General features: G+C 34.9%; 1 protein-coding gene across 1 annotated transcript in view; it reads right to left on the reverse strand.

Moving 5' to 3' along the window:
- The window catches only part of Dok6 (docking protein 6), a 457708-nt gene that overhangs the window by 93822 nt on the left and 348217 nt on the right, over window positions 1-15669 (reverse strand). The window contains exon 6 of the mRNA XM_003466521.4: window positions 15508-15646. Within this exon, the coding sequence (XP_003466569.1) occupies window positions 15508-15646 (139 nt within the window). The remainder of the gene's footprint in view (window positions 1-15507; window positions 15647-15669) is intronic.

Consider the following 15669-nt stretch of genomic DNA (forward strand, 5'->3'; position numbering starts at 1 on the left):
TTGGTGAGAGAATTCAAGACAACATAGAAAATCATCCTTAACTATTTACGTATTATAATAAGGTTTCAAGTGAACACATTAAAAAATAAGGTTTAAAGTGCTATAGTAATTTCTTTTTTCCCTATGGGGTTTCCCATATAAGAGAAATCATGCAATATTTAGGCTTTTAAAGGGCTGTGATAATTTCTTAACTGAAAGAACAATGCATCAGTTTGGCCTGGAAGATTTTTAGCATCATGATCATAAATATTTAAAAACATGTAGGATACTTTGTATTTATGCTAAATAAATGTCTATATCTCTATGTCTGTATATTTTATCTCTATACCTATAATGCGTCTATATATGTGAAAAAAGTCCTATTGTGAGATCAACTCTAAGTGATCAGTGTGTTTTAAGAAATTAGACAAGCCTTCTCTGGCAGGGTCTGCTGTGATATGTTTTGGTGGCATTGGTCACTGGAAAATTCCTCAAGAAAATGTACAAAATCATGCAGGGTATTGGACCAGATCTCCCTCTGTATTTTACTATGGACACTTTCACACAAGCAACACCCATCCATTTCTCCTTTTGCACAGACTGGGTCAGACTTCCAAAATGATGCTTCAGCACAGATGATAAAATCAACTAGACAGAGAAGCAGTTAGCTCAGCAGTTAATTACCAAGGCTTTCTGCAAACTTTGGTCTTAACCTTTCGGTTCCATTTTTTTCAGTATTGAGCAATGAATCAGAAGTTGCTTATTTAGCATGTGGAAATGGATGAAATAACAGCTCAAAAAAATTGAGAGTTAAAACACTGGTGTTCTGTTGGAGAGCTGTTTATCTCACAAAGCCCATAGACAAAGAATATGACTTAATTTCAAAATATGCTATATGGGAATAAAATTAATTCCTTTATCTGAGCACAGCATAAATAATGGTTATGGTGTCCTCAAGATGATGATACAGGATACCCAAAAGAAAAGAAATTTATATTTACAGGATTCTGGTAGGACTAGTCAATGCTTTTGATCTGTTCCATTTAGGCAATAATAATTAAACAAATACATGTTTTTGTAAACATCTGATAATATCAAAGAAATACCCAATATTATTTCCTATGGCAAACATCATCACCCTCTCTCACAAACTCTGGGAAATTCTTTTGAACATATCTTGTTGAAAGAGTAATTGTCAGGAAGCATTTCTTCAGGGTTCCTTCATGGCTTTACATTACCTGCCACAACTTTTGTTTCTTAGTATCTTTTCAGGTATGTTTGTATAACAAACTGCATTAAAATTCCACTATTATTTCAACTTGGATATTAATCTTTCCCAGGAAAAATGAGCCCCTCCTAAAGTATAACAATGGGGGATAATTCAGCCCTACCTTAAAAAGATTTAAACTGCCAGGAAGAAGCTAGTGTGTCTGGTAACCATTGTGATTTTTAAGCACACCACCATCTCTTTGTTATTTACAAAAAATAATTCATTCAGATTACATTACTGCCTTTTTTACTTTGCTACTTGACACTTTTTTTCTCTCCATAATAAACATTAATGCTAACTTATATTAATCTATAGAAAATTCATTTGCATAAACGTTTGACTTTCTTTTACTCTGAATCACCATAGTGCTTGCCTAGAAATCTAACAAAAAATGTTAGCCCTTGAGACACAAATGTATATAATTGGAAGAAAAGAAATTCATCACTGAATTAACATGTATGAGACGTTTCCTATGTAACTGGCAACGTGAAAACTAGTTCCATGTGTTATCCCTTTGAATATGTATGTAAGTTATCAACAAAGGTGCCATCTGAATTTTACAGACAAGGGTGATGAGATGCACAGGGCATTATCTTTTGTTCATGGAAGGCGGGCTTGTGATGCTCTTCCTTCATCACCACAACTCACTGCAAAATAAATGATGGTGCCCTCCTTCTCTAGAGCAGTTTAGGTGAGAATTACCTTTCCTGAGCAAATTTCAGAGGCACAGTACCAGGCTATGATGCAAGATGGAAGCATCTGCTTTCACTGTGAGCTGACCTGCTGTGGAATAAAACACACAGCTGTCTAGGTATTTCAATTCTGGCAAGAAAGGTACTTATATATATATTGTAAGATTCACTTTTATCTCTAAATAGAGTAAATGCACTTGACGAGATGTTATCAACATATAAGATATGCTTTTAGAGACCTTAGCCTCTCCAGGTGTGTCAGTGCCATTCATGACGGGGGCAGGCGGGTAGAGAGAACAAAGGCTGTATCAGCAAGCAAACCCAGCCTTGGAACCAATGTTATGTGCAGACCCCTGCTGGAATGGATCAGCCAGGCTCCAGCCCCTTCTGGTACAGGCTGGCAACCAAGAAGTACCATCCCACAGCCTCCGCATTCATTGTCCTATTTTTAGTGTTGCTATTCTGCTCTGTTTGATTTTTACTGTGTCTGAAGTTGTCCGCAGCTATTTTGAAGACATCAAAAGGCATTATGTTAACGGTTGTTGATTTTGTAATGTTTTTAGGCCATTATCTCTTACACTGGTTTGTTTTGAATGGTTTTATTCTGTTTTATCCTCTTTAAAATAAAAAAAAATAAAAAGATATGCTTTTAGAGTGGAAATCATAGTGTTTGTCACTTCTGAAGTGTTTGGTGAAGATTGGTGCACTGTTACCATCACCACTGCATGTGAAAAGTGAAGCAAACCAGAGGTGCCTGTGTATATTATGTAGTCAACACACAGAACCTATTCAAATCACACTATCAAAGGAATGACAGCAAACACAGAAACATAGATATGGATCTAAGCCTAACAGCTAAGTAGAACCACAGAACCCAAGAAAGGGACAGGTGAGAAACAGCTCATTAATGTGAAGCAGTGAGGAAAGATGGGAAACAGGTAGGTGAAAATGTTAACGGTATAATGTAAGTATTCATATGTGTACATGCATGCATGTGTATTTACATTAGCACACACACATCGCAAAAGCTGGGAAGGAAAGTCACAGCTTTCCCTGTATGACGCAAGGAGTTAGAGAATGTTCCATGGTGCACATGTCAACATATTCCTTTACGTGACTGAGACAAGAGGGGTTGGATAAGGAAATAGACTACAGAAAAAGTACTACAAAGATACTGTATGCCAGGAAATGTACTAATGTGACTTATGAAATGTATGTCTCATGTTAAAAATGTGCTACTTAGTAAGAAAGTACAGATAATGTGGCTTCCCAGTTGAGAACACTGAGTTTTATTGGTTCTTGGAAGTGAGCTCATGAAACTTGAATATGGACTAGAGCGCCCAGGGACCTGCAGCCAGCCATGCTTGGCATTGTTTGGATTTGTTAAAATAGTCCTCTGAAGTTTGAAGGGTTTTGGGCAATTGATTTCTAACAGACTTGGCTTAATTTTCAATGGGGACCTCACACTTAATCTTCCATTTTATTCAAGATAAATGGAAAGGTATTAGAAGACATCTTACTGAATTTGTACCAGCATAACAAATGAAATGTTGTTTACATGCCATTTAATGGAAGCTGCCAAATGCCATTCAGTTGAATTTCACAAAATATTATTTTTATTAAGTGAAACAAGATGACTGTTACTATTGTGTAATTTGAGCTATATTTTGAACAAAATATTTTCAACTACTGTGGAAAAGCTAAACTTTACTATAACATCAGAAATTATTACCAACATCAACATAAATACTTTAAACATCATTCTTAGTCTTAATAGATACATATTGGAAATATATATTTATAATCTGTCTCTCTCCTTTTCTCTCTTTCTCTGCCTCTCTCCCCTTCCCTTCCCCCCTAGTCTCTCTCTCCATGTGTCTCCCTTTCTCAGTAAAGTAGGAGCATCTACACAGCTACTTGTTTAATATCTAGAACATGATGAATACATATGTAACATTAAATCTCATAGGAGTTTTACATCAAAGTTTTGCTCTTTCAAAATGTTAGACACTTAAATGTCTAGGAGCTATAGTCAAATTTACATAATTTCTAATATCTGCACATAATGAAACTTGGGATCAGTTTTTAGTGGTGATTAAAATATCTTTTCTTTATATTTAAAAATGAAGCTACATTTTGGTGAGCCATTTGTGAATCAGTTAATCATCACTGAACTTTTACTTATCCCTAGGTAGTATTCTAACATTCTAAGTGCTAAATTTCAGAGAAAATAAATGACTTTCAACAGCAATATGACTCAGTTAACCACTCTGGCCTGATGTTCTCATTGAACAAACCCCTAAAACTGACAATGGTGTGGTTTCTGTATAAAACATCCTCCCAGAGCCTGCTCATGTGCTCTCAGGAAGTGATCAGATCATGAGGCTGCCGGCCTCATCAAGAGATTAATCCCACTGTGATAGGGCTCATGGCTGTGCTACTCGGGGAGGTAGTTGAAGGAAGTGGGTTATGGCAGTGTCACTTGGGCAACTGTATCTTGTGGTCAGCTCTTTTTGCGCTATTTGTTTCCTCTCTGTGTTTCCCAGCTGCCAGGAGGTGAGCACATTTCTTTTGTCATGTCTTCCCATCATAATATTTCTATTTTGGCACATAACTAAAAGCAGTGGAGCCAGCTGACCATGGCTGGAAACCATGGTCCAACACGAATCATTCTTCCTTTAATACTGTTGATCCTTCCATGAAATTTTACAGCAGCCTTTTAGAATTTAGTTTGCTCATTAGTGATATATACAATTTATATATTTTATATAGTGATATATAACCTTTTTTAGATATTACAGCACTGTTCCTCTAAACAAGACACAGATTTGCTGGATTTTATGCACACATGTCACAATGATGTTTATATGCTGAGCCACTTTGAGTAATTTTTGAAATATATCATTTTCATTGAAGAATTCCTTATTGTTGCTGAGTCCCAACAATGCAAATGACAGAAAAAAATTTGTATTTTTTAACATAGATGCTCCACTCTTGTATGCTGGGCAGTCATTTTTCTTATACAGTAAGAATTCTAGTTCACTACATGCAAGAAATATATAAAACATAAATTTGAAGGCAAAAGAACATGATCCAAATTGTACATTATCTCTTACCATTTCCATCTCATCATGATTTTATGTAGCATTTGTGATTTTGCATGTGTGCTTAGTTAGAATCTATTTTCTTTACTGTCCTTAAACTCAACAGCAGTAAGTGAATTGATAATTAAGGTGCAGTTTCAATAGTAACTATGATAATTCATTTTAACTGAGCTTGTGTCAGTTCATTATAACTAGTACCTTTCTCTAAAAAAGAGTCACACAAATATGTGAAAGGTGTTTCCCAATAGGGTCTTGGTCATTGTCAATAACAACAAATATTCTTATCTTATGAGTATTACTGATAAAAATAAACACTAGAATCTTTTTTTAAAATTTTATTTTAAAAAAGGAAAAGTCAGAAAAGAAAAACAAAAAGCAAAAGACATAAACAACAAGAGCAAACTTAAAACAACAACAATATAGTTTTTTCAAAACAGAATGAAAGAAATTTAATGATGGTTGTTACATTGCATATTGTTTTCTTTTTTTTCAAAGAGAGAAAAGAGAAATTAAGAAATTAGAAAAACAGAAAAGAAGTGCAGAAATATACTGAATTCAAAAAAATTGACACCATAGAATCACTAGTTGATATATTACTCATTGTTGTCTTAAAAAATAGTTGCCAAAGTCACCAAATCAAAGCATAAATAGTGGCTAGACACTCAAACATTGACAGTGTAAATCCTTCTACGTTCCAGCAGAAATTCAGTAATAGGATCATCTACCTTACATGCTATTATATGCTTTAGAGTATTTTTCTTCCCTTTCACTTTCACAATATCTATTGTACATTTTGGAACCCGTTATTCTATCAGTTTTTATTGTTTTTTTTACACTAGAGAGACAATGTGATATTTACTCATGTGAGTCATGTTTATTTCACTAATGAGGATATTTTCAAGTTGCCTCCATTTACCTATAAAGGCCTCAAGATCATCATTTTTTATACCTGAGTAGTCTTCTACTGTATAAAAATACATTTCTCTCATTCGCTCTGCCGTTGATGGGCATTTTGGTTGTTTCCAAGATTTAGCTATCACAAATTGTGCTGCTATGAACATGGGTGCACATATATCTCTGTGACATGACCTTTTCAATTTTTCTGGGGAAATACCCAGGAGGGGAATAACTGGATTGACTGGAACTTCCAATCCTAGTTTTTTGAGGAATCTCCATACTGATTTCCACAATGGTTGCACCAGTCTGCACTCCTACCAACAGTGAAGAAGTGTTCCTTTTACCCCGCATCATCTTCAACATTTATTATCAGTGTTTTCTTGATGGAAGCCATTCTTTCTGGGGTGAGATAAAATCTCAGTGCTGTTTTAATTTGCAGTCTCGAATGACCAATAATGGTGAAAATTTCATTATGTATTTAATTGCCATTTTTATGTCTTCATTTGAGTACTGTGTGTTCATCACCGATGCCCATTTTTGGAGAGGGTCTTTGAATTTGGGGGGCTTGATATATTTCAGTTCTTTATATGTTCTGGATATAAGTCCTTTGAGGGATTGTCGGCTAAAATTCTTTCCCATTATGTGGGTTTTCTTTTAACTTTGTTGGTTATTTCTTTTGAAGTGCAAAGAATTTTAGTAATATGAGATCCCAGCTGCTGATTCTTTGAAGCATTTCCTGTGCAGTTTGTGTTTTATTCATGAATTCTCTCCCTACCCCTATGTCTCCAAGATTTTTACCTTCTTTGTCTTCCAGTAGATTTAGTGTTTCTGATTTAATATTTAGATCCTTTGATCCATTTTGGCTTTAGTTTTGTGCATGGTGATAGGCATGGATCTAGTTTCAGTCTTTGGCATGTGGAAAGCCAATTTTTCCAACATCATTTATTAAAGAGGCTATATTTTTCCAGTAAACATGTTTAGCCCCTTTGTCAAATGGCTAAGTGTCTTTGTAGTAGTGTTTGCATCTTCTAATCTGTTCCATTGATCCTCTGGTCTATTTCTTTGCCAGTACCATGCTAATTTTATTACTGTGGCTTTGTAGTATAGTTTCAAGTCAGGAATTGAGATGCCTTCTGTCTTGCCTTTTTTTGCCCAGAATTGCCTTTGCTATTCTAGGTTTCTTTTGTTTCCAGATGAATTTTAGGAATATGTTTTCTAGATCTGTATGTTGAGGGTATTTTGATTGAGATTGCATTGAATCTGTATAACAGTTTTGGGAGTATGGCCATTTTCACAATGTTGGTTCTTCCTAACCAAGAGCAAGAAATATCCATCCATTTTCTAATATCCTCTTCAATATCATTTTTTAGAGTAATATTATTTTCAGCATATAGATCTTTTACATTCTTGGCTAGGTTGATTCCTAAGTATCTGATTTTTTTAGATGCTATTGTGAAAATTGATATTTCCGTAATTTCTCTCTCACGGAGTTTTTTGTTTGTGTACAGGAATGCTATTGATTTTTGAGTGTTGACTTTGTATCCAGCTATGCTGCTCAATTTATTACTTCTAGTAGTCTTTTAATGAAGGTTTTGGGGTCTTCTATGTACAGTATCATATCATGTGCAAATAATAATTTAACTTCTTTTCCTATTTTTATTCCTTTTATATCTCCCTCTTGTATGATTGTTCTGGCTAATATTTCTAGAACTATATTGAATAGAAGTAGTGATGGAGGAGATCCTTGTCTTGTTGCTAATTTTAGAGTGAAGGCTTTCAGTTTTTGTCATTTAGTATAATGCTGGCTTATATTTAGTATAATGCTGACAATGTTGGATTTTCATAAATGGCTATTATGATATTAAGGTATATACCATGTATTCTGAGTTTCTGTGGGTTTTTTAATCATGAACAGGTGTTAGGCTTTATCAAAAGCTTTTTCTCAGGGCTGGGGATTTAGCTCAGAGGCATAAGCGCCTGCCTTGCAAGCAGTCAGTCTTGAGTTCAATCCCTGGTACTGATAAAAATGAAATAGACCAAAAAAAAAAAAAGTTTTTTTTTCCATCTATTGAGATGATCATGTCATTTTTTGGCTCTGTTGATGTGGTGATTTACGTTTATTGATTTGCATATGTTGAACCATCCCTGCATTTCTGGAATAAATCCCACTTGATCATGGTGTATAATCATGCTGCATTCTATTTGCCAGTATTTTATTGAGAATCTTATCAATGTTCGTTAGTGAGATTGGTCTAAAGTTCTCCTTCTAGTTGAGTCTTTCTCTTGTTTTGGTATCAGGGTAATACTTGCCTCCAAGAATGATTTAGAGAGAACTGCTTCCTTTTCAATTTCATTGAAGAGTTTAAGGAGTGTTTGCATTAAATCTTTTCTATATTTCTTATAGAATTCAGCTGTGAATCCATCAGGACCTGGGCTTTTCTTTGTTGGTAAGTTTTTAATAACATTTTCAAAATCAAGATTAATCAAAATTGTTATATCTTCTTGATTGATCTTTGGTAGTTCATATGTTTCTAGAAATCTGGCTATTTCCTCTATATTTTTCACCCTATCTGAGTAGAGATTTTCAAAGTAGGTGTGCATGATCTTTTGAATTTCCATGAGATTTGTAGTAATTTCCCTCTTTTCTCTCCTTTATGCATGGATTTGAGCTTTTTCTTTTTCTCGATAAGGTTGGCTAGAGATTTATCAATTTTGTTAATCTTCTCAAAAACCAGCTCTTTGATTTGTTAATTCTTTGTATTTTTTTTGTTTCAATTGCATTAATTTCTGCTTTAATCCGTCCTCTCTTCTATGAACTTTGGGTTTGACTTGTTTTCCTTTTGTAGGAGCTTGAGATGTAGTATTAGGTTATTATTTGTGCTCATTCTGTTTTCTTAATGTGACTATTTGTTGCTATATATTTTCCTCGTAGGACTGCTTTCATTGCATCTCATAGGTTACAGTATATTGTATCTGCACTTTCATTGTATTGCAGGTATTCTTCTTTAATTTCATCTGTAACCCACTGGTTGTTCAGCGGGTTGTTATTTAATTTCCATGTATTCATGCAATTTTGCAGTTTCTTTTGCCAATGATTTCCAATTTTAGTGTACTAAGATCAGATATAATACATGAGAAAGTTTCATTCCCTTTGCATTTACTTAAGAACGTTTTATGAGTTAATATATGGTCTATTTTGCAGAGTGTCCCATGTGCATCTGAGAAGAATGTATATTCTGATGTGTTTGGGTGGAGGTACACTCATTCACAGATGTGATTCAGTTCTGTTATTTCTTTGCTGACTTTTTGTCTAGTTGATCTCTTTGTGACATTGGGGTGTTAAGGTCTCCTATTACAATTGTGTTCTTGTGTATTTGGTTTTTCATGTCCATTAATGTTTGTCTTATATAGTTGTGTGCTCCTGTATTTGATGCATATATATTTATAATTGTTAGTTCTTCCTTTTGTAGTTTTCCACTTACAAGTATATAGTGGCCTTCTTTGTCTCTTTTAATCCTTTTAGTTTTGAAGTTCACTATGTCTGCAAACAGAATAGATACCCCTGCTTTTTTCTGGGTTCCTATTGCATGGAATACTGTTTTCCATCCTTTGACTTTTAGTCTATGAGTTTCTTTTTGAGTCAGATGTATTTCTTTTATACAGCATATTGTGGGGTCCTGTTTCTTGATGTATTCTGTCAACCTGCTTCTTTTGACAGGTAAATTGAGCCCACTTACATTTATGGATGTCACTGATATGTGCTGGTTTGACTTTGCCATATTATATTCCTGTTGTTGGTTTCCTGCTTTCCTCCCTTGTTTAATTTTTTTCTAGCCTGCTGATTTCTTTCTGTTGTTCTGGAGACTGTGGTCATTTTTATCTCTTGCTAGTATGTCTTTCCATATTCTTTCTAGGGCTGGTTTGGTAGATATGTATTTCTTCAGTTGTTCTTTGTTATGGAAATTTCTTGTTTTTCCATTAAATATGAAAGACAGTTTTACTGGGTATGTCAGTCTGGGTTGAAAGTTGTTTTCTTTTAGGGCGTGAAATACTTCACTCCAAGCTCATCTTAACCTGAAGGTTTGTGCTAAGAAGTCTGCCATGATTCTAATAGACTTTCCTTGATAGGTGAATTGTGTCTTTTCTCTTACAGCTTTTAGTATTCTGTTGTTATGCTATATGTCAGGGATCTTAATTATTATATGTCTGTGTGTAGATTTATGTTGGTTGTGACTGTTTGGTGTTCTGTATGCCTCACTTGTTTGTATGTCAGATTTGTTTCCTCATGTTTGGTAAATTTTCTGCTATTATTTCTGTGAACAGCTTAGTTATGTCCTTTGCATTTTCTCCTGCATCCTCACTGATGCCAATTAGTCTTACATTGTTTCTCTTGGTGTCATCTTGATTCTGCTGGATTGTCATTTCATGCTGTTTTGTTGTTTTTATAAGTTCTATCTTTTCATGGTTGCTACCTGCAATCCCATCCTCAAGGTCTGTCTTTGGCTTCATTTAAATGATGTTGCCAGCTTTCAATAGGATTTTTATTTCTCGGATAGCTCTTTGAATTTGTTTCATGGATTCTGCTTGTTTTCTACATTGTTAATTCAAAGTTTCAATGAATTTCACATGCTCCTATATATTTTCATCTATTTCTTCCCTAGCTACATTGAGCAAACCCTTTACTAAGGTTGTTATTTCTGTCTTTATGTAAGATATTACTTCTAATTTGATTTCCTCTATAGCCTCATGGAATTGTTTTTTTACTTCATTTGATATCTTTTCAGAGATTTCTGGTGTATGAATTTTAAAGTCCTCTATTTCGCTGTCACCTGTTCTTGCACCTGATGTACTAGATGTTTGAGATTGCATTTTGATTTTTCATTTTGTCATTTTCACTTTCTAGGTCAATATTTATCCCAATAGTCACCGCTGTTGGCAGTGTATCTCCTAGGTCCTACTGCATGGTTGATGTCTGCCCGACTGTTGGTTACATAGTGACCGGAACCTGCCGAGGTCCTCGTCTGGCTGAGGGACCACCAAATCTTCTATCAAACTAGCACTGCCAGTCCGCTGCAGTTCAGAGTTCTGGCAGGGAGAGTGGAGGCCAAAGGTTCATAGCAGTGCTTGTTGTCTAAAAGATGGGGAGGGTAGCTGAGGGAAGCGAGTTGAGCCAGGGTGGGTACAGCAATCGTCTGGGTCAGCACATGGGAGGAGTGTGCCGGTTTGTAGGCTCAGCTTAGCTGCCTGAGCCGGGGCAGAGCTCAGCAACTTCCTCTGCGTGGCGGAAGTGGCGAGGGGCACTGCAGGGTGTAGGTATGCCCAGCAGCCAAAGCCGGGGTGGAGCTTGGTGTTCTTCCTCCATGCTGTGACAGAAGCATTAGAATCTTAAATGCAAATCTTATTTGCAGTTATTATATATGTCACTTACAATCAAAAAACACTTTTCCTAGAATTTCTTAACATATATAAACATGTTCAAAAGAATGTTTTAAAAATTTTTATGTACTGCTCATCAGAGTATGATTCCAAGTTCTTTATACTTTTAGTGTAGAATAACTAATTATTATTTTCTAATAGATGATAAGAAATTCCTATAAATTTTGGGTAAGAAGAATGTTTGAATGGAATCCTGAAGTGGAAGCCAAACTATTTTAGAGTAGAACTCACCTAGAAGGTTTTTTTTAATTCTTTCAAAAATCACAAGTAAGTGTATGATTATAAAAAAATTAGTATATTTTATACATAGCAAGGGGCCACCCATTATAAGAACTAATATTATTTTACATAGTGCTATGATATAAATAGTGCTGCTGAGTAAACTGTAACTCACATTTGATTTTAGAAATACTGAAATGTGAAAAAAAGTGTACATTTTGGAATTAATGCAATCTGGCAACAGTTTTAAATTTATCCAACTATTTAGACAAAACATCATTTCATAAGATGATATTAATCAATTTTGAGTAAATCCTGTGGTAAAGCATAATTGGTGTAGGGCAAATCTAACTTCTAATCACTATGTGAATTAACTGTACATAAAGCTGGTGCTTTTTGTTCATAAGTTACATGAACACAAAGTTGGAGTTTTTTTTTTTTTTCTCTGAACTACTCTGCTTTTTTGTCTTCCTCCACGATGTAAGTTTCTTTGATACATTTCTACATACTAGTGGATAACTGGCAGAGTGAAAAAATGCTATTGCCTCATCAGAAATGTTTTTTTAATATTACATTATAAAAGATTATGACTTAATTAAAAGCAATTATTGTTCAAAATGTTTGTGGCTATTGACACAGTAAGATTTTTTAGTTGATTAAATACATGACTATGACTTGCTATTATCATCCATATTTCTAATAACAAAAACTAATGTATATAACTTGGCAAATAATAACAATAATATACTTATTTGTTTACAAGGGGTAATGTGTTATGCCAGATTATGATGTTCCTTTTCCCGCCCACCAGTATTCAAAACATTCACAGGATTTACAGCTCTGGACAGTAACCCATTTGACTCATGCATCTTATGAGAGGTTCTAAGGCATTCAATGCAGCCTTGCCATCTTGCTGATACTTCAATAGTACTGATGCTATTTGTCTTTAAACTGTTGGCAGGGCAATTCTGGTGACTAGAAGAAAGGAATTTCAGCAGAATAAAGCATCATAATTTAAAAAAGATAAGATGTAATTCTTATTATATAAGGTGATCTACAAATACGCTTTTAGGAAACTTATAATTCCAATCCTCTCTTCTTTATATTTAAGTGTCAGAAAAAAAATCTTTTTTCTCCCTTTCATTCAGGTCCTCACAGCTTTGTTGTTTCACCTGTGGGCATTGTACAACCCTTGTCAAACAGAGAAAAATATGAAATGTTTATTTCATATATTGTTTATGTGTGTGTGCACAGTATACTCTCAAATATACAAAATAAAATTATTTTGAGGCATCAGATACGTTTGTTGTCTGTGATAACCTTGCTCTTATTGAACTTCAGTAGGCTACATCACCTGGGGCCCAGGTGATTTGCTGAAGAATGGCTTCCATCATAACAAAAGTTGTCTTCCCTTGGTGGTGTTCCACAAGTACAGCATAGTAGTCTTGGTAAAGGAATTCAAAGAACTCTGCTGATTCTAAAAATGATCTCTTAAAATCTTATATGTATATATTATTATATAATAATATATTATAAAATTATATATATTATTTTAAATAGTAAATAAAGAATCAGATGGTGTTTAATTTTCTTGGTTGTTGTAATGTCTTTTCTTTTTTGGGAGTTTCATGATGTAGAGGAAGTGTTTTAAAAGAAAAAAAACCTTTGTCTTGGAGATCTGGGAACCTATGTTCAAGATGCTAAAATTTTGGGCACTTGGGTTGTTATCAAATTGAGGTAGCCTGCTCTCAGATTCGCCTTGTTCTGAAGAAAGAATTGGCTATGAAGTGAATTTTTTTTTTAAACTAGCATTAAAATCTTCAGAGAGAACCACAGTTGTGAAATTAAAACACTCTATTTACACATATGCATAAAGTGATGCTGTCTCTGATTCTGAGATTTAAAGAAATATGTAGTTTCTTTGTTGAGCCTCACTGCGGCTACTGTTTCAATATCTGCTATTTCCCCCTTTATCTGACTGCTTGTCCCACATGTGGGGTTCACACTCCAGTTCTAGACTGTTCCAAATCTTAGTGAGTGAACTGCCATTGCAAAGCTTTCAATAGCAACTCCTGGACTCTGCTTCCCAGAGTTGCTTCTCACGGGCCCTGGTCATGATGCTCATAACAAATTACATTCTGTTCTTCAAAAATTTTCAAAAATGTCTAACACAAGGTTGTTAGACATACCTGAAAGGATGAAAAGACATGATGCTACCACATCTGGAAATAACAGTTTACCCTTCAGGATTTTGTAGATCTTATAATTATTTAAAAATCATTCCTAAGTCACCATCAAAAGAATCAATATTCTCATAGGACTTTCTCTGGATTTGGGAGTATTTAGCACTTTATATAGACTAATGCACAGAGACTTCATAATAGTCATATTGCTACAACTATAATATCCCCAATGCTACAGGCAAAAGAAAATGAGAGATTTACAGTTTAAGGACTTGCCCAGGATTATAGAGCCAAGAGCAGCAGTGCAGGAGAGAGAGAAGGAACCATAGACAGTTGCAGATGTGTAAAAGAGCACTTGGCAATTCTTTCACAAAATATCATTTAAATCACTCCACTTATATGAAAATATATCACTTAGAACAACTACAGGAAAAGAACTTTAATTGTTAAGTAACAGCGAATGACATCCCAATCTTAATTTTCTCTGAAACTATGGCATCAGCACATCATAAATATGACTGGTAACAGATGTTGAAGGAACTCAACAATTTGAAATTTGGTCCTTATATTTTTTCACTTGATTTAAACCACCACATAAAATGCCATATTAATTAGATCATTGTCCAAGGGTTTTAATTTAACATAAATCTTTCAAAAGATTACATTTTATGAGCCCCCTTTGATAATTCTGCAACCATTCTCACAGTCACGCATTGATAATCTCCTAATGCTGTCGCTGTTCACCATTCTCATGGAGGAGCAAATATCTCATGGATTTGCCCTTGACCTCCTCAGGTATTAGAATGGCTCTGTTAATCCTATCTAGATGTAAAAATAAAATATATGTGTAGTATGGGAAAATAAAAAATGAGTTTAAGAGTATACTTTAATAATATTTTAAGATGAAAATGTAAAACAACATGAAACTAAATGGAAAAAGTGTATCATTTTATACTTGAATAGACATTGATATATCTTGAAAAGAACAAGGATGTTCCCAAAGTACTACCAGTCTTCTTACAGATGAAATCTGATACAGCTCTATAACCCCTGTGGAAAGGATATCATCTCTAAAGGTAACAGTCAACGATCATTTCATTCATTACTTATCAAAGTAGTAAAATTTATATTTCATTAAACTTACTATTTCCCCACTTCAGATTCTTTCCTAAATTATTTCTTATTGACCCTGAAACTGCAGTGCAGTTACAGAACAGTATTCTAGATAAATTACTCTGTTGGTAGGTAGTATAATCTCCTTCTGCAGACATTTTCTTATTGTCACTGAACTACGTACAGAAAAGTCTAAATATTTCACAGTGCCTAGGATAAAGACGATGGAAACTGAAATCTTTTCTTGTAGAATCTTAATTTTCCTAGTCATTTTTGCCCCACCTTGGAATTTTATGCACTCATCTGCAGAGATATGCAGACAGAATTGCTCTTATTTCTTGCTTTAGGCACGCTACTCCTCTTTGGGGTAACCAAGAAAACGAACCATATATATGCAAACACAGAGAGCAGGTCCCAGGCAGTGGCACAGGTAACACTGAGTAGGACACTGCAGAGACGAGAGGCTGGGTCTCACAGGCATCATGACTGTGGTGATCCTATAAGACCAGGGCTGGGAGGACAAGGAGGTGGTACGGACCCACATCAACATGAAGCGCATCAGACCTCAGGGACATTCATTTCTGAGCTGTTAGTTTACCAAGGAAGAACCTTACCCGGGCCTTCTGTTCCATTTCTAGCATTAATCTTTCATGTTGCTCAGCTATAGCCAGAGTTGCAGAATGGACCTTCTGATAGATCATTTCTCCTTCCCTTGTTTGAAAAGTGAACAGTCCTTCTCCTGTGTCACACATTCTGTGAGAACAGAGATAGGGAAA

The sequence above is a fragment of the Cavia porcellus genome, unplaced genomic scaffold, assembly GCF_034190915.1.
Source record: "Cavia porcellus strain 051 isolate PalLab524CR breed Dunkin Hartley unplaced genomic scaffold, mCavPor4.1 scaffold_20, whole genome shotgun sequence".
NCBI classification, from domain to species: Eukaryota; Metazoa; Chordata; class Mammalia; order Rodentia; family Caviidae; genus Cavia; species Cavia porcellus.